The 25134-nt window shown below is 44.5% G+C and overlaps 1 protein-coding gene across 12 annotated transcripts in view; it reads right to left on the bottom strand.

Annotated features, from left to right (window-relative positions):
- LOC119162985 (tRNA (34-2'-O)-methyltransferase regulator WDR6) overlaps window positions 1–25134 on the bottom strand; it is a 996048-nt gene that overhangs the window by 174972 nt on the left and 795942 nt on the right. For all 12 annotated transcript variants that reach the window (XM_075884507.1, XM_075884515.1, XM_075884512.1 and 9 more), the window contains one exon: window positions 17747–17924. In XM_075884507.1, the coding sequence (XP_075740622.1) occupies window positions 17747–17924 (178 nt within the window). The remainder of the gene's footprint in view (window positions 1–17746; window positions 17925–25134) is intronic.

Here is a 25134-nt window from a genome sequence, read left to right as displayed (position 1 = left end):
ACGAGGAGGAAAGTGTACCGAGAAAGCGAGTAATCAACCCGCCGGTACAATGTGCCGTGCTACAGAGAAGGTCAGTGCACTCACTTTTGGCAGAGGCACAGGGTCTGCCAGAAGAGGAACGAGCGCAGCTGTCGACGCTGTTGTAAGAGTACGACGTGATGTTTATTGAACGCCCCGGCTACACTACGCTGGTCAAGCACAGAATTGACCCGGGTGATGCACGACCTTCGAAATGCATACCCCGACCTCACATCTCGGCTAAGTGAAAAGCACTTGACACCGCCTTGGACGAACTCATCGACACAGGCGTAGTTGAGAGGTCAACTAGCCCATGGGGTTTCCCAGTAGTTCTAGTTGCAAAGAAAGATGATACGTATCGTCTTTGTGTAGACTACCACAGGTTGAATGTGGTTACAAAGAAGGATGCATTTCCTCTTCTCATTATTTCATCGTTAGTGTCAAACCTAGGCAGGTTGAAATACAGTCAAACCTCGTTATAATGAAGTTGAAGGGGAGTCGTAATTACTTTGTTATAACTATTAGTTTGTTATAGCCAATATTCATTTCTACCGACAATTAGCCAGCAAGATTATGTACTTCGAGCAGACTAAAATGGCCGTCGGAAGGCAGAATACTAGCAAAATAATAAAGAACAATGCACTTTATTTCTGCTGAATTCAGCGCACCAGGTGACAGATCACTTCGAAGAAAAATACAGTCGGATTAATTTGAACACGCTTATTTCGAACTTCCGGTTAATTGAACTCACGATGAGGTCCCGTCAAAGCTATGTGTATTTCAACGGGCGAAAACGCCCGGTAATCCGAATGCGCAAGCACTTTCGACGATTATTTCTAACATACCGCGCTCCGAAAATGCTCTTGGACCACCCAATCTTGCAGCGGCACCTCTGACACCTCAATGCTGAGCGCAAAAAAAAAAAGGAAAAGGAAAGAAAAGGCTGCAGTGGAATGTTTGCTCTCTCTCAAATGCCGATTTGCGACACGCCTGTGCACGCTTCTCCCTTTTCCGAGGCACTGCGCCGAGTTCCCAACTGGGCTGCAGAAATTAGGTGCCTCTCTCCTCTTCTAACCACTACGACCACCACCGTTTCTGCATCTGCCACGTAAAGACCTTTCTCCTTCCATTGCCATGCGCAAAAAGAGAGAGAGAGAGAAAGAAAAAGCTGTCGCGGAGTGTGGTTCTCTCTCATGCGCTGGTAACATGCTTCCCCCTTTTCCGTCCCTATCACGTAACCCTTCTTCTTTTAAAAACGTGTGCGAAGAGAGCAAAAAAAAAAAAAAATGCTGCCGTGGAGTGTTGGTTTAACTCAAATGCCGATCTGCTTCTCTCCGCGTGGAGACGCTCCTTTTTTGTCACGTGCTGGTGACACTGCCGCTTTGGTGCAGAGGGTAGTAGCGGTGATGCAGTCATCGCTGTCGTCTTCAAGTGTCAACGCTGAACATTACCGCGCGCAACTTCTCTTGCCAAGAGAATTCTGAAGCCGAAGTAGACATGATTTTCAAGCTGCGTGCGAAATTGATTGGCTCTCTGCAAGGCAAACGTGTGCACATGTGCATCACTGATTACTTCAATTAATAACGGATGTCCTGTGATTTGTGAATAAATTTAAGTCTTCTGAAACTTCCCCCTCTTGTGTTAGCTCAATGCACATGCGCCACTGCATAGGGAGCCCTCCGATTACTTAGCTTTCATTATTTCAAACTTTTTTTTATTCGAATAAATTTTCGAGCCCCTTCGAGTACGAATTATCGAGATTAGACTTTAGTACTCAATAGACTTTTGTCGACTCTTCCTCGCGTGGATGACTGCTTTTTGAGCTGCTACAGCTATTTCGAGTCCGTCCTCGCCGTCATCGTAAGCACCAAAGAAGCGGCACGCCAGGTCTGTCGCATCCAGAGCTTGCACAGGCTTCGGGTTCACCAACATTAGGCTCCAGAGTGTCGACACATTTGTCACTGTCGCATTGCACACTCGTCACGGCAGTCACCATTTTCATATCTGGCAACTCTTCGGTTGTCACCGCGTCAGCATCAACACCGACGTACATGCAGAAAGTGTTGAAAACAGGCACAACATCAGCGTCGAAAAGGGCGTCCCACAAAGTCTGAGCCTGGTCGCCCGCGGCACCCACACATCGCCAAAATCTTCTTGATGCCAGACTCAAGGGCTTTCAACACTGCCAACTTCTGCTCAATTGTTTTATTTTTGCGCTTTCGTTTGTCGTTTCCATTGTCCAACTCGTGTCTAGCGGCGGAAATTGATAGAGGTGGTGTTGCTCTTCCACAACAAATGACAACAAAGAAAGCCACAATCTCTGCCGCCCCGACGGCGCGTGAGGCACTAGCGTGAAGCTAAAGGGGAGAAGGAGGTCAGATGCGCTGGTGGGTCAAGGAGTTCTACAGAAAAGGGGAGGCCGGCTGACGCGCACGCTCGCACGAGTTGCTGTGCCGGCAAGTCCATTAGTTACAGAGCAGAAGGAAAGCGTGAGACTTGCTCCCACACAAATGTTGGCAAGCGGCTCCCTGGAAGCGCAAGGTGCGAGTTTTGAATTACGGCGGCCGTGATGAGACATAAATCGTCGCGTGCTATAAGATATTGAGAATCGACATATACCAAATGATCAGTAAATGCTCATTGTGGATGACGAATGATTCGTTATATACATTGTCGAGAAATTTTTTGCTTCGTTAAAATGTGGTTTTAAATACATGGGTGTCTATGGGAATTTTAAGGGAAATTAAAATTGCTTTGTTATACCCATTAGTTTGTCATATACCACTTCGTTATAACGAGGTTTTACTGTACTTCACTACCCTCGATGCTAGCAATGGATATTTTCAGGTTGAGATGGATGAGCAGGATAAAGAGAAGTCAGCTTTCACATGCCACAGAGGACTTTTCCAATTAAGGAGAACGTCTTTTGGCTTGGTGGGTGCTCCCGCTACGTATCAGACGCTATGAATCGTGTTTTGGGAGATGCAAACAGGCAGCACGCACTCGCATATCTAGACGACATAGTGGTTTACTCGAAAACGCTTGAGGAGCACTTGCCACTTGAGAGACATTCTAGAAAGGCTGAGGTCTACGGGCATCACTCCGAACCCATACAAAGCTCAGATAGCGGCGACCTGAATAACATTATTGCGATTCACGCTTGAGGAGAGTTGCACTTTGCAAGATAAGGGTAACCTTGAAGCGATAGTCAGCTATCCGTTGCCGAACAACATTAGTGAGAAGAGGCACTTTCTGGGAGAATGGTGAACTTTTATCACCAGTTTATTTCAGACTGCGCGGCAGTGCAGGCACCTTTGACGAAGCTCTTGACAAATGGTGAGCGTTGAACTTGGAGGAAAGAGCAGGAGGCCGCACTGCGTCGCCTCCCTAAGTTGCTGACCAACACAGCCGAGCTGCAGCTATCTGATTTGAACAGGAAGTTTGTGATTCACACTGATGAGGGCGACTTGAGCTTAGGAGCAATTCTGCTTCAGGAGCATGGAGGTTCCCTCCGACCGGTTGCGTTCACGAGCCGTTCGTTGACGTCGGTAGAGAGGAACTACTCGGTAACCGAGAAAGAGTGTCTTGCGATAGTTGTCGCTTTTCAGAAGTTTGATTTTACATTGACGAAGTTGCAATTGTGATTGAGACTGACCACATGGCACTCACAAGGTTGCAGCCATTGAACGAACCAAGTGGCAACCTGGCGCGTTCTGCATTGCTGCTGCAGCATTACGACTTCACTGTTCGCTACCGCGAGGGTCAAAACAATGCCACAGCCGACGCACTATCGCGTGCTCCTGTCCGACACGAGGCAAGTCACGTCACTACCTCGAAACGAACTGAGAGCAAGACACTCGTGCTAATGAAAACAGCGGAGCAATTGTTAGTTAAGGGCAAAAGCGTGAACAACGTAGAAGATGTCGTTAGTGCAGGGATTGTGTTCAGCAGAAGAGAACTGATAGAAGCTCAGCAGAAAAATCCATTCTGTCGAAAAGTGTTCGATCGGTTTCGAGAGCCGGGTCGTAGTGAGGTCACCGCGCACATGGGGGTAGCTGGTATTGCTGTCAATCCGGAGCGCTCAGCAACAGCTGGTAGTGCTATGAGCGTGCTGGATTCACATCTGCTGGATTCTGGCGGCGTCCTGCTGAGGTACATCTCATCCACCGATGACACAAGCGAGTCATTCAAAGTCATGATACCACGCACGTTCAGAGGAGCACTTCTTTGCTTCTTTCATGACTCGTGCATTGCTGGGCATGCGAGCAACCCTAAGACTTACGCTAAGTTCTGTTGCCTCGCTACCTGGCTAGGCATGAACCAGGATGTAATTCGCTACGCCCGTTCATGTCGCGTGTGCCAAAGCGTTAAGCCACGAGGCGGACGTCCACCCCGCCTTATTCAACCGATTAACAGCCAGACTTCCTCCCAAGTCGCAGCATGTGACGTAATGGACCTGTACCCCACAACTCCTAGCAGAAATAAGTTCTTGCTGGTGATCACGAATCACTTCTCTAAATAGGCAGAACTTTTTCCTCTTAGGAAGCTGATGGCTCGAGTGATCTTAGAGAAGCTGATGGAGGTTCTCACCAGGTTCGGGTTCCCTAAGCAGTTGATTACAGACAATGCGTCTTATTTCACTGCGAAGGTGTTTGTTGACATGTGCACCACATTGGGCATTAAGCACAAGAAAAAAACCACCTACCATGCCCCAGTCCAACACCACAAAGCGAGTCAATGGCAATATCAAGCACATGCTTGTTGAATTCTCTGAAAGACATAGGGACTGGGATACCTACCTTCCAAAGATCAGTCTTGCATAGCGACCCATCGTGAACCGATGGACTGGTTATGCACTTTCTTCTTTGAACCTGGAGAGAGGACTGCCGAATCCCATGGAGACCGTCCTTGCACATCACAGTGGAGTGCCAGTGCCGACATCAACACATGCTGAATACGCAAAGCAGCTGCGTGAGAAACTAGCGGAAGCTTTACATAATCTCATAATCTCAGTACTGCTAGGGCACAGCAGAAGGCGCAGTACGACCGCACGCATCGAAACGTACACTACAAAGTGGGCGACCTGGTGCTGCCGCGCCATCTTGTTCTCAGCGATGCTAGCAAACAGTCTGCTACCTCGCTGGCACCGAAATGGTCAAGGCCATACCGAGTGAGAGAAAGTTTCGTCGCTCGTTTATCGACTCGCGAACATGAAAGGCAAACCAAGCGGCAGACCGGTGCACGTATGTGACTTGAAACTCTACGTGTCACAGGAGGAGCACGAGCATTACAGCCAGTCTTTCTCCAGGCCACAGGCAGCAGTTGAGAACGCTCGACACCGAGTGAGTTCAGATTCACATTACTTCCTGAGTAACCGGCGGAGACAACTCTCTACAACAGGCCGCGTTTGATATGTTCGACGCGAGGTGCAAGGGTTTGCGAGCAACACATGTGCGACTGTTAACCTGTCCTTTTTTCTGTGTTGACTTTCACCGAGCAGATGGAGAGTTGAAAGGAAAAGGGGTGCTGCCAGGACAGCTCGGAGAGGAGGCTGCTCCTCCCATCAGATCACCCCAACACCACCCATGTCGTCATCGTGTCTCCACCCAACCAAGCAGCACCACATACAACCTACCCCATCTCCCTCATCACCAGGCCTGTATGCAAGTGGCACCAGGGGGACCAGCTGCCAGACCAGTCAGGAGAGCCAGCTACCTTGGAGCCGCTGTCACAAAGACAAGCTTACCCAGCTGAGCCATGGTTGTCCGGGCACCCTTATGGCCTCTGTTACCTTGATGCCATGACGCGGCACACCAAAGATGCCACTCCCAAGCCCACCAGACCAGAGGAGCAGTGGCAATGACTGGCCATGATGCAAGTGGGCATGGCAGCAGTGGTGGTGGCTACTTTAGATGCAGCTGCAACAAGTGGGGGCACCGGCGGCTCTCTCGGCGGAGGGCCAACTGCAGAACACAGATTGGGACCCACCATCCTAGCCTTCGTCGATGATGAATAACAAAATATTCTCATGTTTCAGTCTCAATTGTTCGGGGGCTTTAATAAGGGGGAAGGATGTGGGAGAGCATGAGCGCCCAGCAAGCCTTTCTCTTTTACGACAGCATGACAGCCTAGTTGCGGGGACATGTGTGCCCCTTCGAGACACGAGTCAATAAAGCCTCTTGTGAAGGGATGGAAAAGCCCCAAAGCCGAGACTAGCGATTTCCCTTTCCCGGCGCATGGAACAGGTTTCCTCTCTGTAAGCAAGAGAACGTATTCTCGTCAGGGAAGGGAAAACTAGGACGGTGAAGAAAACTAGCGTGCCAACTGGCGGACGCTCTCTCTGGCACCAGCGACAAAAGAAAGACAAACCCAGAACCTCCTGCGAGCCAAGGATGACAACGACCGAGGTGTAAGCGTCTACACTTTTGTTATCTGAAGTCTCTAGGGGATATTTACGCGCAATTGCTACATAGCACTGCCCCTGCCTTACACCCTTCTTGATTGGTATTCTGTTGCCTTCTTTACGAAGCACTATGGTAGCAGTTGATCCCCTGTAGATTTCTTCCAGGATGTTTATATATGCTTCATCGAGGCTCTGATTCCGAAGTGTCCGCATGACTGCTGATATTTCTACTGAATCAAACGCCTTTTCTTAATCTATGAAGGCTATGTATAGTGGTTGGCTATATTTTGAGCATTTCTCTACTACCTGATTGATAGTGACAATGTGGTCGATTGTTCAGTAGCCTGTTCCAAATCCTGCTTGTTTCTTTGATTGATTGAATTCTAATGTTTTCCAAACTCTGTTAGCAATCACCTTTGTATAATATGGACAGCAAGCCGATCGGCCTGTAATTCTTCAAGTCCTTTTCATCTCCTTTCTTATATACAGTTGAATCTCATTATTTCGAACACGCTTAATTTGAAGTTCTAGTTATTTCGAACTTATGATGAGGTCCCGTCAAAGCTATGTGTATTCCAATGGGCGAAAACGCCCACTAATTCGAACGCCCAAGCACTTCTGATGGTTAATTCGAACATACCGCATTCCGAAAATACTCTCAGCGCTACCCCCGATCCCGCTGCGGCGCCTGCGACACCTCAACGCTGCGCTGCATTGGGAAATGCGAAGGAAAGAAAAGGCTGCGGTGGAATGTTTGCTCTCTCTCAATTGCCGATCTGCGACGCCCCTGTGTCACGCTTCCCCTTTTTCCGTCCCTGCTACGTAAAAACCCTGCTCCTTCAAATGCAGTGTGCAAAGAGAAAAAGAAAAAAAAAAAAGAAAGCCCTCGCTGGGTTGAATGATTGTGTGATAGAGGGAAAGGAAAAAGGCACTATCTTCTGCAGCCCTTGCCCCTTGCGGGAGCACGGCTCTGGGCCTTGAGGAGGGGGTCTCTCTTGCGCCAGTGCCGAGCTTTCCCTTTTTCCCTTCCCTGCCACGTTACCCTTCTCCTTTCAACGCGGCGTGCGAAGAGACCAAAACAAAAAAAAGTTGCCGTGGAGTGTTGGTTTTCTCTGAAATGCTGATCTGCTTCTCTCCGCGTGGAGACGCTCCTCCTTTCTCGTCCCCTGCTGCTGGCCATGCTGCGGCTGCGAAGCGCGGGAGGCTCTGCTACGCAGCAGTCGTTGTCATCGTCTTTAGAAAGTGTCGGCGCTGGACATTTTTGCGTGCAACTTCTCTTGCCAGGAGAATTCTGAAGCCAAACTAAAAATGCTTCGCAATATGCATGCGAAATTGATTGACTCACTACAAGGCAAACGTGTGCAGATGCACATCACCGATTACTTCAATTATTAACGAATGTCCTGTGATTTGTGAATAAATGTAAGTCTTATCAAACTTCCCTCTCGTGTGTTAGCTCAATGCACATGCGCCAGTGCATGGAGAGCCCTCCGTTTATTCAGCTTTCATTGATTCAAACTTCTTTTCATTTGAACAGTTTCAGGCCCCTTCGAGTTCAAGTTATCGAGATATGATAGTATTAAGATGATGTTAGCAATCTTCCAAGACTCTGGTACTCTTCCCGTCAGGAGACACCTCGTAAACAAGGTGGCAAGTTTTGCTAGGACAATCTGTCCTCCATCTTTCAGCAGCTCTGATGTTACCTGATCCTCACTGGCAGCTTTGTCTCTTTGCATGCTTTCCAAGGCTTTTCTGATTTCTTCTTTCATTACTGGTGGGGTGTCATCTAGTTCTGGTGGGGTTACTGCTAGTTCTTATAGTATTAAGGTCGTGGTTGTCCCGGCTACTGTACAGATCTCTGTAAAACTCCTCCGCTATTTTAACTATCCTATCCATATTAGTAGTTATTTTGCCTTCTTTGTCCCTTAGTGCTTACATCAGATTTTTGCCTATCCCAAGTTTCCTCTACACTTCTTTGACGCTTACTTCGTTTTTCAGAGTTTACAATTCTCTTCATGTTATACCTTCTTACATCAGATACCTTACGCTTATTAATCAACTTTGTAAACTCTGCCAGTTCTATTTTGTCTGTAGTACTTGAGACTTTCATGCTTTGATGCTTCTTAATGTGATTCTTCGTTTCCTGAGACAGCTTGCCAGTGTCCTGTCTAAATACCCTGCCTCCAACTTGCACTGCACACTCCGTAATGATACTCGTCAGATTATCATTCATTGTATGTACGCTAAGATTAGTTTCCTCAATAAGAGCCGAGTACTTGTTCTGAAGTGAGACTCTGAATTCCTGTACTTTCCCTCTCAGTGCTAGCTCATTGATTGGCTTCTTGCGTATCAGTTTCTGTCGTTCCTTCTTCAAGTCTAGGCGAATTAGAGACCATACCATTCTATGGTCACTGCATCGCACCTTGCCAACCACTTCCACATCCTGCACGATGCCTGGGTGTGTACTCATTATAAAGTCTATTACGTTCTTATTTTCGCCATTAGATGATGATGATGATGATGTGCGGCGCTTTATGGCACAAGGGCCAATCGATGGCCAAAGAGCGCCATTTCAACGACTAGAGATGTGGACAATGATATGTTGCGTGACTGTATAGGGGCCTTAAAATTCCTCGCTATAATGCGGGTAAAAACATAAGTATTAAACTCATGACAGTGGCATGATATGGATAGTAAAGATTGGTGACAAATGGTTTTGATAATAAAAACGTGTAAAATATTTGGCACTAGCACAAGTGTCTCATCAGCGCCCTTGTGTCCAAAGGCTGCGAGGCAAGTGCTTTTCAATGTAGTCACTGCAGCAGCAACCTCTCTTGAGAGGTCGCGCTACGCATTGCCTGTGTATATGACATGATAAAAGCGAACATCTCTCAAAAAAGCTAGCACCGATTTATGAGTGAACAGTGGTTCCCTACAGAAGAACATTGCAGGGTGTAAAGGTATATGTTGTCGGTAGGGTAATAGAAAGTGTTGTTCTCTTAGAGTGTCTAATTGTTTGCACTGGATTAAAATGTGAAGAGCTGTTAGTGTTTCACCACATCTGTCACACAATGGTGGATCACCACCAGACAAAAGATATGAGTGTGTCATGTATGTGTCCCATCCTTAGCCTCGTTAGTGTTACCTCTGTATGACGTGATTTTGATACTGGCGGCCAATGGCCAAGGTATGGCTTAATAATGCGTAGTTTGTTTTGTGTGTGTCTATCCCAGTTGCTCTGCCAGTAGTCGCTGAGCTTTCGTTTGAGAGACGGCTTAAGATCAAGGGGCAGGATTAATATGGGTGTAGTGGCAGTGCTTTTGTGGACGGATCCAGCAAGCTGATCCGCCATCACGTTGCCTTGGATCTCACGGTGCCCTGGCACCCAGCACACTACAACATGTTGTTTGAGTGTGTAGAGTGTGCATAAAACAAAAAGAGACGAGGACAGAGTTTTTTTTTTTGTGTTTTAAGAGTATGCAGAGCCGTTAACACACTGAGAGAGTCGGTGTAAATTACTGTTTTCTGCAGTTGTAGTTGTTTGATGTGTTTAGCGGTCACAAGTATCGCATAAGTTTCCGCTGTGAAGATACTTGTCTCTGGATGTAGAGGGCCAGCATCCAAAAATAATGGGCCGACAACAGCATAGGACACAGATGAGATAGACTTGGAGGCATCTGTAAAAAACTCAGGATGTGTGTATTTGTGTTGAAGTTTCAGAAAGTATGTTCAGATATGGGCAATGGGCGTGTGTTTCGTAATTTCTCGGAAAGACACATCGCATTCTATAGTCTGCCACTGCTAAGCTGGCGGGCATGCTACACGAGCCAATAAACCGTGTTCCAGTGAGACACCAGTTTCCTCAAATAGACCGGTGAGGCGAACTGAGTAGGGCGACCTCATCGAAGGCCTGTTTTGAAACAGTACGGAGCTCGACAAATTATTATTAGTGGAGTATGAGGGGTGCTTCTTGTCTGCTTTCACCTTAAGGAAATATACAAAAGACATGTAAGTTCTCTGCAGACGAAGCGACCACTAATTTGAATCAACGTAAAGGCTTTCTACGGGGCTGGTGCGAAAAGCACCTGTAGAAAGGCAGATGCCCAAATGGCGCACGGGGTCCAGCCTCTTCAAAGCACTTTGAGTCGCAGACTGATAAACAACGGCCCCATAAGCTAAGTGGGTGCGAATGAAGCTTCTATACAGGTTCATGAGACATTGCCTGTCACTGCCCCACGTAGTAAGTGACAACACTTTTAGAACATTCATGGCTTGTAAACATTTTGTTTTTAGATACTTGATGTGCGATACGAAGGTCAACTTGTTGTCCAAGATTAAGCCTAAAAATTTATGCTCCGCATTAACAGACAGACGATGACCGTTCAGTTCAATGTCGGGTTCTGAGTGCAGGCCTCTCTTTCGGGAGAACGAGACACACATGCTTTTTTGTGGGTTCAGTCGGAACCCGTTTTCCGCTGCCCATTCGAAGACCTTGTTTAAAACTAACTGAACCCGCCGCTCACACATTGCGAGGTTGCATGACTTGAAGCCAAGCTGGACGTCATCGACATATGTACAGTGTAACATGTTGCGGGGAATAGACAGGTGCGAGGAATTCATTTTGATAATAAAAAAGTGTACAACTAAGTACACCACCTTGCTGTACTCCCGTTTCTTGGATAAATGTTTGGGAGAGAATACTGCCCACACGGACACGAAATGTCCGATTGGAAAAGTAACTCTCGATTATGGAAAGCATTATACCCCGCACACCCAAGTGAGACAGGTCTCCTAATATGCCAAGACGCCATGTTGTGTCGTATGCCTTCTCGATATCGAGAAACACAGAGAGGAAGTATTGTTTGTGGACGAAAGCGTCTCGAATCTCTGCCTCAATGAGCACCAGATGGTCGGTGGTGGATCTACCCTCTCGAAACCAGCACTGAAATCGGTCGAGCAGATTGTGTGTTTCGAGGAAATGTAAAAGTCGGCGGTTTATCATCTTTTCAAAATGTTTACAAAGGCAGCTTGTAAGTGCAATGGGCCTATAACTCGCAACTGAGGAAGGGTCCTTGCCCTGTTTCAAAATAGGGATAACAAAAGCCTCTTTCCAAGAAGAAGGGATGGTGCCAGAAAGGCAGATAGCATTGTATAGGGAGAGTAAAGTTTTTCGCCTTTTGAGCGGCAGGTTTTTCAACATTTCATGTGTGATACGGTCTTAGCCTAGGGCAGAATCACTGCAGGAGTTTAGTGATGTTTGTAGCTCAGCTAAGTTGAAAGGTTGGTTGTATGCCTCGTAATTTGTGCACTTGTATTCTAGTTTCTGCTTTTCTATCCTTGCTTTGTATCTTTGGAAAGCTTCAGTATAGTGTGATGAGCTAGACACCTGCTTGTAGTATGCACCGAGGAAGTTCACCTGATCTTCGAGTCCATCCCCTTGTGTGTTTACGAGTGGGAGTGAGTATACTTGTCTTCCTGCTACCCTACCAACCATGTTCCAGACTTTAATCTCTTGTGTATATGAATTTATCCCTGATAAAAACTTGTGCCAGCTTTCTCTTCTGGCCTGCAGACGTGTTCTCCTGCCTCGAGATTTTATTTTCTTAAAGCTCTCAAGGTTTTCCGCTGTCGGCGAGTTCCGCAGATACCTCCATGCCCTGTTCTGTTCCTTTCACGCATTACGGCACTCAGTGTTCCACCATAGGACGTGTCGTTTGCCGGGCAGTCAAGATGTTTGTGGACTGCACTTGGCTGCTGCGTCAGTAAGAAAAGCCGTGAAGTATTGCACAGCTTCATCTATGCCTAATCTGCATATGTCAGTCCAACTTAAGTGAGTAATCTTTTTAAATCGTTCCCAGTCGGCTTTGTTTACCAGCCATTTGGGAACATGTGGAGGACATTCATATAATGTTGGTGTACTCAAAACTAAAGGAATATGGTCACTTCCGTATAGATTATTTATAACTTTCCACTGAACTAATGGTACAAGTGAAGGAGATGCGATACTGAGGTCTATGGAAGAGTAAGTTTTGTTGGCAATGTTATAGTATGTTGCCTCTTTCCTATTCAACAGACAAGCACCTGATGAAATGAGGAAGTGTTCACTGAGACGACCTCAAGCATCACAGCGAGAGTCACCCCACAGACCGTTATGTGCGTTCAGGTCCCCAAGGACCAGATAAGGTTCAGGTAGTTCGTCTATTAAAGACTGGAATTGAAATTTTTCAACACGGTAATGCCGAGATATGTACGAAGAGCAGACGGTGATGAGTTTGTTTATAATAACTGCTCGGACAGCCACCGATTCGAGGGAAGTTTAAAGGGGTAATTGTGTACATGCCATACCTTGACTACCTATAACCACTACACCATCAGATGGTGGCATGGCATCATCTCTATCCTCTCGGAAGATTACGTAGTTACGTAAAAAGTTTGTGTTTATTCGTTTTAAGTGTGTCTCTTGTACGCATAGCACCCTAGGATTGTGTTCATGAAGGAGTTCTTGTAAGTCATTGAGGTTTCGAAGAAGGCCTCGGATGTTCCACTGTAATATTTCTGTCTGCATATTGAAAAAAAAAAGATGCTGCTGTGTGTACAGAGAGTATTCTGTACACACAGCAGAGGTGGGCATGGCAGACCATCGACGAACATGTGGCTCAAACCGTTTTGCTACCTCGTGCAGGTCCTTGTTCATGGTCTGTCCGGATCAACGTTTCTGCAACTACCGAAGACTAAAGCAATGGACCAGGCATATCTGCCTGACTTCGCCACGTGCACTTGGTTTCCAACTACGTCACTGCTGTCGCGACACTGCTGGTTCGACGCCTCACCTTCGCTGTTTTGGGACGCGCCACTCGTGCCGCCACTTATGTTCCACGTGACGTCGACGCACTAGTTAAAAAGACACCAGCTCTAGACCTACGCCTTTTGTGGGCACGGCAGACCATAGACGAACATGTGGCTCAAACCGTTTTGCTATCTCGTGCAGGTCCTTGTTCATGGTTTGTCCGGATCAACGTTTCTGCAACTACTGAAGACTAAAGCAATCGACCAGGCATATCTGCCTGACTTCGCCATGTGCACTTGCTTTCCAACTACGTCACTGCTGTCGCGACACTGCTGATTCGACGCCTCACCTTCGCTGTTTTGGGACGCGCCACTCGTGCCGCCACTTATGTTCCACGTGACGTCGACGCACCAGTTAAAAAGACACCAGCTCCAGACCTACGCCTTTTGTGGGCACGGCAGACCATCGACGAACATGTGGCTCAAACCGTTTTGCTACCTCGTGCAGGTTAGTAACTGCTACAGCACGATTAGGAGTGATTGTCACGGTCTTTTGGTCTTGCCGTGCCCCCAACGCTGTGCTTCTGTTGCTTATGATGTATACTGTGTATGTTTGTTGCTGTTGTGCGGTGACGTTGAGTCAAATCCCGGCCCCACTAACAGTGGTGGTGCTTCTGTCGAGTCGATGTTGAGGGAGCTGCTGTCTGGCCAGAAAAAGTTGACAGCGGATGTAACTGCACTCAGAGAACAACAGAATAACGTTGAAAAAGTTATAGCTGATTGGGGAGCCAGATTCGTCGAATTGCAAAGACGAGCCTCACGCGTGGATGACCTTGAACGTACTGTAAAATTGCTAGAGGCGAAGTTGACTGATCTCGAGGATAGAAGCAAGCGATCAATTTAGTAGTCTTTGGGATCCCTGAGGATATGGGTGAAACTGAAGCTATTCTTAAAAATAAGGTTCTTGAAAAAGTTTTCTCCAAGAAGTTTTCGGTTAATTGTAAATCTGTCGGCCGAATTCATCGCCTCGGTAACGCGGGTAGTGAAAGACCATTTACTTTCAGGATGTCACTGAAAAACAGCATATCTTAAAGAATGCTCATAAACTAAAGGGTACTCGAATATCAGTTTAGAACGATTATTCGCGCAATACGCTAAGGAAACGTAAACTGCTGTGGGATAGCGCTAGAACTGATAGAGAGCAAGGCAAGAAAGTTAGCCTGCGTAACGATAAGCTGCGCATTAACAATGAACTTTTCACATGGGATGAAAGCAACAACTTGAGGGTCAAAATCGACGGTCGTCAAAACAGCACCAGAAATGCTTAACTTTCCTCCGTGGAGGCCTCCTCTGAATCTAAAGAACTTCGAGTTTTAAACATTAATGCCCGCAGTGTCGTTAATAAATCGGAAAGCCTCAAGGCTACTATTTTAAGTTACAATTCTCATGTAGTTGTCATAACGGAAACTTGGCTGCATGATAATATTGAAGATGCAGTTGTGTTTCCTCCGTCGTACAGGGCGTATCGCCGTGACAGAAGTACTAGGGGGGGCGGGGGGGCTGTTTTGTTAAAAAACACTATAGCCGCTACCCCATTACGACAGGCTGATAACTTAGAAACCGTGTCACTAAAGTTTTCTTGCTGGGATAAATCATTCTTACTTTTTGCCGCTTATCGAGCACCTGACTTTCCCCCCCGAATTCTTTCGCGATCTTTTTACGCACATGGCGTCTTTCGCAAACGATAAGGTTCTTCTTATAGGTGATTTTAATCTGCCAGATGTCGATTGGGAAAACGGATTTTTTTTCACCGCGAATAATTCACATTTACAATATTTGCATGACATCATCCTATCTCACAATCTGGATCAGATAGTTCTGATCAGAACAGCCAACACGCACGGAACTATGCTGGGTATCTTATAAAATAAGACGCCTGCAATGAGATGCCAGCAAAATAGATGCTAACACTAAATTACAAAAAGGTCTACAAAAGCCGCTCCTCCAGGTTACACTGTAACTGTGCTGTCCGTCCCGAGCATCTGGTGTTTTTTTTTTTCTGTGGAACTATACTCAGCTCTTTATGTACATTTACGCCAAGAAGAAGCGCTACAAAGAAATGAGAAAGTGAAAGAGCTTCCACAAGAGATAACTGGACAGTACAATCTCGGAGCGTTTACTATGTGGTTGCCAAGCATATTCCTTTCCTACCCCATGACTAGTGTATTGAACATATTATTTATTATTACTATTTATTTACAGTTACTGCAATCATCATTTGGTGATTTCAGCAGGGTGGTACATATACTTAGTATTGACAAAAACATGACAAAAAAGTGATGCAAAAAAGTAAGCAGAGCTATAGTCGGAGTTGAAACCACTTTGGTAGCTTCTGTAAGAGTCGTGTAACATGTTTTTAAGACTAGTTCATCCTTCATCCCCACCTATTTATTGGTCGCCCCACTGCAGTGGTCTAGAGGCTAAGGTACTCGGCTGCTGAACGGCAGGACGCGGGATTGAATCCCGGCGGCGACTGCATATTCAATAGAGGCAGAAATTTTGTAGGCCCGTGTGCTCAGAGTTGGGTGCACAATAAAGAACCCCAGGTGGTGGAAATTTCCGGAGCCCTCCACTACGGCATCTCTCATAATCATAAGGTGGTTTTGAGACATTAAACCCCAAATATATATCAACCTATTTATTGGCCACCAGAAGTAATTGCGCAATCTACGCGAAAATACATGCGCACGATGCGGTCAAGTATCCAAAAGTATTTCAGGAGATATCTTTGCAATATTGAAACCATTTAAATTATACGAGCTCTGTTATGTCTTTTCGATAAATTGTACAAAAAAATGTAGCTTTTGTAATCAAAACTTTGCTGGCAATGCGAGAATTACTTACGTCCAGTACACTCAACACAAGATGCAATTGGTGCACATCGTGCTCAATATAGAAAGAAGAAAGAAATAAAGAGGTGGCTTAACGTGACACTTTTAAAGCCTCGTCATAGAAAAATTAAACTGGGACATGCTGGGAATCTATCAACAGCATGAAGCACGAGGCGGATCGGCGTCTGATGAAGTTATATTGGGGGCAAAATATACACGCTCTCTTCTACGTATTGTTTCCTTTGTGGTGCTGAACGCTATGTGCTACAGCCAACTATGAGAAACGTTTTCTCGGGTCAAAACAAACCTCGCTTGTGTTTTATAAGGCTATTAACCTAACAGGGCCAAAAGCAGAGCTCTTTCAAAGAGAATAGCAGAATGTAAGTACCTATATGTTCAACAAATGAATCCCAGTGTCCAGTATAATGGACACGATTCTCCTGTGAAAATCGTACTAACATGTTTCTCAACTTTTTGCATGCTTTTCAATAGCCTGTTAGCTAAAAAAAGAAGATTAAAAACTTTGTTCTGCCCTAAAAAAAGTTCGGGTCGGCAAAAACTATGACTTAGCCACAAATTAGGTATTCAACCTGATATTATGAATACTATAGATTACCTACGACGAGAAACAAACTAAAGAATTTAATGCAGTTGGTCGTAGCTTCTTTGTATATAAATTATCTATGACTATATATTAAAACTCTGAGGACTTGAATTCAACCGAGCCAAAGAAACACAGAAGTCCTCAGTCTAAACAACTGTTCATGGCTGGTACGGAACATGTTCCCGTACTCTACACCGGCCGGCGTTTAAACGGTGCGGGTAGGAATGTGCTGGCAGCGCGGCGCTATTCTTTGGTTCCCGCAATGAGAGATGGGCGAGAACAGGTTGAAGAGCGAAGTCAGTTCCGTAGGGAACTCGTCAGCGTCATGGTGGGAGGAGAAAAGAGCGAGCGGGGGGAAGGGTTCAACTTCATGCGGCACGTGATATACATTTAAGGAACTAGCCCCTCGTGAGCCGGAATCCTGGCCTCGTGCGTAGATACAAACTGTCAATCATTCGAAGCACATACCTGCATACCTGGGCACATGCCTGTTCATGGGTACTGTCATGACCCGAGAGTCATATTTGCGAAACCAACTCACCCACCATACCAACTTTGGTTTACCCCAAGTCAAAAGGGGTGATCACGAGAGTACCCAGATGTAGGGGGCTAGATAGATAGGTAGATAGACTGTCAAAGTGCCTGTAATATGCAATGAAATGCTTTGCACTTAAAAAAAGTACAAGTACAGAATATGGCATGCAGGGTCAGGAAATAGGTGAGAGTGAAGTGCCCTCCTGCCTCATCATGTGACTGCATTTTCTTTTATGTGTCCTGCTAAGTTGTGCAACAGTTAGAGAACATCAACTCACCTAAAAAAAAACCTAAGTGATAAGGAAACTATAATGCACTCACGTTGTCAGCAGTGTAATTTTTCTATCTTGCAATACTTCAGCACATACTGTGCATAGATAGGAGTGATATGTCCGGCAGTATACTAAGCTCTAGATAGGTAGGTGTTATTATATGCACTGTTTTTGCAACAGCCTGATGCTTGGCTATTGATGTCTATGCACCTGCCCAAAAACTTGTCAAGCCACCCACCGTATTAGGGCATCAGATGCAGCCGTAGCTACACGGAATTCCGAGGACCCATGTTCCCAGATGCAGACATCTAAGTATCTAGCAAGGGGATCTGCAGATGGAAAGTGGTAGGCATTGCGCTGCGGTCGGTCCAGAGACCACAGGCGGTGGTCATGCAGTTCTTCACTTGTCAGGCTGCCTGCATAACACACAGCACAATCATGTCATGACTTTACAATCTGTTTTCAAATGTAATATAGAATGGCAAATTAAAAAAGCAGCAAAGCGAATTGACGTGGAAATTTTGTAGAATACGAAAGGCTGTTGCAACATGACTTCGATGATAACTATGCCCCCAACCACAAAACGCACTAGCACATTAGTTCATATCATAGCACATGGACTGGAGACAACAGTGGAAGCTTTTATCCTTGAAAATTTTTAGAAGTATGTTGAATGCTAAGTCAGAGTGAACCTTAAATGTTGTAGTGGTATTGAGCAATAACCTCCAAGCCTGCACAGAACACACCACACAGTCAAAGCGAAAGCTTGAAGCGGACTTTCTAGAGCTTTCTACAGTGAAAGCTGTCATGAGATCATAACAAGGATCGCGTGCACTGTAGTTGTCTACCACCACCACCGGTGTCCATAACCGCTATCACGCAAAATCAGAAAAAATCAAACTTGGAGAATAAAGAACACCAAGGTCCCCATAGCATTCGAGCTCCGGTCCCCTGGGTACCAGCCTAGTGCTTTTACCACTGAGCCACGTGGGTTCTTGAAACTCTGTTTCATACTAACCCTAGGCAGATTTGATGTCGGGAAAAGAATCACGTTAAAATGAATAAGAAAGCATTTTGGAACAGCCAAGAAAAAAATCAGACTTCAACCAATGCGAATTTCATACCGAGTGAGTGATCAAATTATTCAACCCATACACATGATGCTAAAGCGATGAAGTGGATACATGAGCGGTGTATCTGTTGCCACCACTGTGCACAAACCTGCGCAGCCTCCGTCTCATCATTGGTTAGCCCAGTGTGATACGGTCACTTGTTGAAACATGCTTTCGATAAGGGACAGCTTAATCGTAGCTTCACCGGAGTCTTACGTCACCACTGGTGGCTAAAAACCCAAGCAACCAAGCTCAGTTTCATTTATTGCTCAGTCAATTCTGACGAGCATAGTGTCAGTTTGCTCGATTGGATGCCATATCTATCGATCAAATAAACAGTTATGTTTTCATGTTGGGATCCATACTTCGTCGACCCATTGTCCCATATATCTTATGGTCAGCAGAACGAAGCTCTCTTTATCCGGCACGAATGACCCAGAAAATTTCTGTCGTTGAAGTTGCATTCTCCCCCATCTCTCGCTTCCTGAGTGTTGAACTGTTAGGCATTCTATAATGTTCCGTTAACGTTTGTCTTCCGTTTGTATATACTACTAATGGGGATACATGCGTGTCCACTTTCTAGAAGTACAACCAAAAGCAAAACCGAGGCCTCTGAGAAAGCTCCGGCAATAACGGAGACCAACGGCAAGCAAAACCTGATTGCGGTCATGATCAACATTATGCAATTCGCTAGCTTAAGGTACATGTTCACATTCGCTACTTGAAGGTGGTACTTGGAGCCTTCAAAGCCTATATGCTGATGCTGTGTCGCAGCGGCCACTTCAGATTGTCAGTGGTCACAATGTGTGTGATGTTTTTCGCGCACGTCAGCAGTCTACTGCTGCACAGTGCACACCACAGTCAGAGGCTTTGTTTTGCTTCATAAACATGTTACCATGGTTTTCCGTCAAGGCTACTTAAAACAATCATAGAAGACTTACATCATCACACTTTCTCATGCGACCGGCTGAAGAGAACGCGAGTAATTCACTTATAATCAACTCGTTTGCAACGCCTCTCACTGCTTTGCTGCTTTCACTGCTCTCACCACTTCGTGGCAGCTATAGGAATTAATAAAACTGACGTCCTTTACATCCACGGTACATAACAACGCAATAGTAGCGTCGACTGAGGCATTTCTTCATAGAACGCAGGGCATCTGCTCTCGTTTTCGCTGTCGTTCTGGCGAATCAACCAGGAAGCAGTTTATGGCGATTTGATGACGGGTTTGACTAGCGGTGAGAAAATTGTAGCTCTTTTTCCGAGTGTTCAATGCGCACAGACACCTAATATTTAGCTCAATCATTGTTTCACACAGGCTAGTTGCACCTGGTTGTGCTAGGTTGCCCAGCAAGCTGTACAAGACAGTTGGACTTTGCACTACACCTGTGCCCCGGTACTGAAATTACCGGCGGCGGCCCAGCAGTGTTTTAACCTCCGGAGGCGGTGCATGACCAGCACGGAGCTCATCGGATCCCGGCGGCACGGCACGGAAGAGGGGGAAGGGTTATACTCTAGAGTGAAGTGAGGAGAAGAGAGCAAAGATTCATTCGAATTGAGAGGAATAAAAAAAATTTGCCAATACCATAAAAATATGGACTGTCATCATGAGCAAAGCTCTGTATTGCTAGATTCCTCTTCGGTTCTGCGCAGTGCGCCGTTGGTGTTCCATGGCTCCGGAGTATGATGGTGGACAGAAGGGAGCGCTTTAAGCGCTTCCTTCTGTGCCTTCCTTTGTCCTATGTTTTAAAACGCGCTACGTCGATTAAGTATGTCTTACCAACATGCCCAACTTTATACTCTGGTGAAAGCCACCTTCATTTTCCTGTGCTGCCCTTTGCCCTTTTGGCAAGAATATGATAAGGACTGGAAAACCTGCCATCGCCAATATGGAAGCATCCGATATAAAGAAGCGGCTCGCGAGCTTTCCGCCAAGAAAGGGAGCATGCTCTGCCGCATTGGCAAGGGCCGGATTGGACCACCCAAAGTCTGTGGCTCAGTTTCTTATGACGTCAATATTGTCCTAGCGATATTATGAGCAGTCGTGAATACGTTTTTGACATGACTAGCACGCACATACCGAGTACTAAATAAGAAGGTGCATAGAAACAGCATCAGCATGCAGCCCAGCATGTGACCGGGCGCTAAAGTGGCGGGAAGTCGCTATAACCGAACAAATTTTGTTTGAAGGATCGGTAACGTTGCATATAGCTGCTCGGTGACAGATAAACCATATATCGCAACGGGTGCTAAAGTGGTGGCAAGTCGCATTAACCGAACAAATTTTGTCCGAAGGACCAGTAACGTTGCATATAGCTGCCTGGTGACAGATGAACCATACATCGCAAGTGTGCTACACTCAAATGAGTGTAACGTTTGCTTGTCCCCTCTCGTGAATTTATGAGTTTCAACAAGAACATGGCTCATGTCCAAGCACATCCAATTTCTTTATATTTCTTTATGCCACAGTGACCCCAAGCAATGGTTACCATGGTGACAAAGCAAATGAAAGACAGAATGAAGAAAAAATTTATTAGTCTTTACGTGTTCAATATATAGATATATATATATCTATATGATTCAAAAAAGAAGTTCTGTGGGTCCGGTGCACATATATAAAAAAATAAAGGAGCACACTTACGAAAACTGGATAGTTTTTTACTTTATGTTTCGGCCGTGGCACGGCCTTCGTAGGCAGTTCCTGACGAAGACCGTGCCACGGCCAAAATTTAGAGTAAAAAACTATCCAATTTTCATAAGTGAGCTCCTTTATTTCTTGATTATATATATATTTTATTTATTTAGTACATACTGCCAATCCCTTTGAGGATTATTGCAGGAAGGACACAGACTATAAATATTTAAGGAAAAACACAAAGGAAAAAATAATGTGAAATAACATAACTGCTGTTTTTTTTCTTTTTTTTCCCCTTTTTGTGCTGAATGGCAAAGTTAAGATAAATATGAAAATTCACACATGATAAACATTTATACAAAACTGTGAATCTGTTTAACGCTGACAAATCATATATATGAATATAATTGCGCTTATACAATCATAGTTACACGTTAGTAGTTACATATTAGCTTTACAAAAAATATGAAAAAAACACATTCTAGGCACAGGTACTGGAATGTGGGTAGCGGGATAAATACTAATAGTAATATGCATCACTAACGAAAGGCGCGAAATATTTGTAGTTTTATGTTTGTGCATCATGTAAGTAATTTTCGAGTAGTGATAGAAAGGTAGTTAGTGAGGTGGTATTGGCAATAGTGGAAGGTAAGTTGTTCCACTGTCGGATGGCTAGCGGAAAGAAAGAGTATTTAAAACAATCTGTATGAAAGCAATATTCATTTAGGGTGTATGAGTGCTTTAGTGGAGTTATTTTTGTGTCTGAAATAGAGATGTACTTAGAACTATCTACATCCCTGGAATGTACTGATTCTTTTACTTACCTAGGTGTTGTTCTAGACAACTGTTGAAATTGGCCGAGTCAAATAGAAACAGTCAGCTCGAAACTAGCTTCGAGTTGTTATGTCCTTTTGCAAGCACGTGAATATTTTGGCACTACAATTTTGCGCACTTTGTATTTTGCTTTAGTTAACTGGTACCTTCTGTACTGCGTAGAATCCTGGGGTTTGTCGTATGACACTAATCTTGAGCCAATACGTCGTCTGCAAAAACGGGCTATACGTACGATTACTTTCTCACCGTACTACGAACATAGCAAACCACTTTTCTCTAGGTTAAAGATCTTACCATTTGATTTTGTGCGGGAACTAAAATCAGCTACATGTATTAACAGTGTCGTTAGAAACAATGAACCATTCCCAATTTCATCACTGTGCATTCCCCGACGCCAAACGAGGAACCAAACTTTTAACAACTTCAATATACCACCCATAAAAAACACCTATAGCAAACGTCTAGTACAATATACCGGAGTGAAAGTTTGAAATGGCATACCGCGTTATATAAAGAATACCCAGAACTTTTCCAGATCATTGAAAAAATACTACTTTGAAGCAATTTTATCTGCTTGAGTTGACTGATACTTTAGATTGTAATTTTTCATTATGTATATATATTGCCCTTTATGTGTTTAGTGTTTTCTTTGTTTCTTTGAAAGATGTTTCAATACCCTTGTTCTTTTTATTAAGCCATATAAGAGAACTACTATTGATACTTGCAACTACAAGTATCATTCTTCAGTTCTGTATGCCACTAATCACCAAATATTTCTGTTTACTACAAGTTATGTACTTTCCTGTTTTTCTATGTTCAATCGAATTCAAGTGACTGTTGTTAGCAGATACACATTACTGCTTGTATGATGATATCAAATTTGAATTGTTTACTTCTGTTTATTTTTAATTAGAACTATTACAGTTTCAGTTATGTATATTTTCAATGGGACCCGCACAAGTCTTTGGCTATGGGACCATACAGTTTGTGCTTATTTTGTGTAAGATATGAGCACAATAAAGATCATTAATTTAACTTGTTATGAATTAATTGATGAAGCAGTTTCAATCAAGTGAGCGCAGTGCAGTTTTCAATTGTGAGTAATCCAACTGATTTGATTAAAGCACTTGGAGAGTCTGAGAGTTGATATTTATTGAAGATGAGCCTTATTGATTTCTTTGCACTCCCTCTATAATGGTGATTAATTTATTAGTCGATGGAAACCATGCCGGGGTAGCATATTATAATACTAATTTATTGAGTGTATTATAAGTAGTAATTTAGTCTCACGGGGCGCTTGACGAAGGGTCGCTTAAGAAAAAAGAGCCGCCTAAGTGCTGTTGAAGTGATATTGTTCACATGGCAACCCCATCTAAGGTCAAACGTTATTGTTAGTCCAAGGTACTTGTGCCGCGCGACTACTGTTACCGGGTCATCGTTTATGGCATAAGAAAACTCCTGTGCATGCTGTTTTCTTGTTATTCGCAAAAGAACTGTGTTTTTAACATTAAGGCTCATTTGCCAGTTAGCACACCATGCGGAAACTGTCATCAGTGCATTATTTATTGTTACACGATCGACTGGAGAAGTAATTTCTTTGTAGAGTATACAGTCGTCAGCAAAAAGTCTTATGTTGACGGGGATGTCGGTGGGTCATTGATAAAGATGAGAAATAGTGCAGGAGGCAAAGCGCTACCCTGAGGAACTCCGGAGGTGACATGAATAAGTTTAGAACTGGTGTAGTAATTTGTACAAATTGCATTCAGTTGAATAGGTAGTTCTTTATCCATTCACTAATAGGCCCTTTGCCTAATGTGTGTTCAAACTTTAGCATTATTTTTGGTGTGATACGCGATCAAACGCCTTTGAAAAATCAAGAAAAATAAGGTCTGTCTGATTTTTTTTATTTATTTATTTATTTATTTAGGTACCCTAAGGGCCCAAATGGGCATTACATAGGGGGAGAATGGGTTGAAAGCCGACACAATGTACAATATTGTAAAAAGAAAGAATCAACACAACAAAAGTGACATTACAATATCATAAAGGCAGCAAAAGTATACAATTGCAAAGTACAGTGTGAAACATATAAAAAAAAGTGTAAAAGTGACAGAAAATCTGGTATTTGGAAGGCAGGAACACAAATTTACAGCCTAGAAAAGATGAGCATGATGAAGACAAGTTACAGGGTATTTTGAATAGCTAGAAAAGCGAGGAGTGCGGTTTGAAAAGAAGAGGTGTCTGTTTGGTCCACTAGGCTACTAGGTAAAGAATTCCATTCATTGATTGCCAGAACAAGGGGTTAGTTCTGATATTTGTTTGTTCGGGCAAAAATTGGGCCAACTTTGTGAGCGTGGTCAGCGCGTGCGGGCGTATAGGGTGCCGGGAGTATAAATTTGCGAGCGAATGGTGTTGGATGATGGTACAGGGTGTGAAAAAAAGTTAATCTTGACACCTGCCTGCGTTGGGTGAGAGGGGGGAGATTAAGTTCGTCCTTCAAGGCAGATACACTTTGGTATCTTGAGTACGATGACAGAATGAAGCGCGCGGCCTTGTTCTGTACGGATTCAAGCATGTTAGTCAGACACATCTGATGTGGATGCCAGATGATTTGCGCGTATTCTAGTGAAGATCGGATAAGAGCATTATACGCGTGAAGTCGTGTCTCTGAATTAGCTAAATAAAGGTGACGCTTGAGCAGGCCGAGCTTTTTACACGCCTTCGATGTGATTTTTTCTATATGGGGGGTCCAGCTTAAATCGGAGGTGAATGTAACTCCCAGATATTTGAAAGATGAAACTGTTTCTATTTTGGCATTATCTATTAGGTAATTATAAGTTTCGGATCTTGTCGTAGAAGAAAATTGCACATGCTTAGTTTTTTCTACGTTTATTTTCATCAGCCATTTTTCGCACCATTCAGTTAGAGTAAATAAATCATGCTGGAGTGTAGAAACATCATCAGAAGTTACTATTTCTCTATATATCACACAGTCGTTGGCAAAGAGACGAATTGACGAGGAAATGTTACATGCGAGGTCGTTTA

This window comes from Rhipicephalus microplus, unplaced genomic scaffold, assembly GCF_043290135.1.
Source record: "Rhipicephalus microplus isolate Deutch F79 unplaced genomic scaffold, USDA_Rmic scaffold_34, whole genome shotgun sequence".
Taxonomy (NCBI): Eukaryota; Metazoa; Arthropoda; class Arachnida; order Ixodida; family Ixodidae; genus Rhipicephalus; species Rhipicephalus microplus.
The sequence above is the reverse complement of the archived record's forward strand: the minus strand, read 5'-3'. Positions and strand labels throughout refer to the sequence as shown.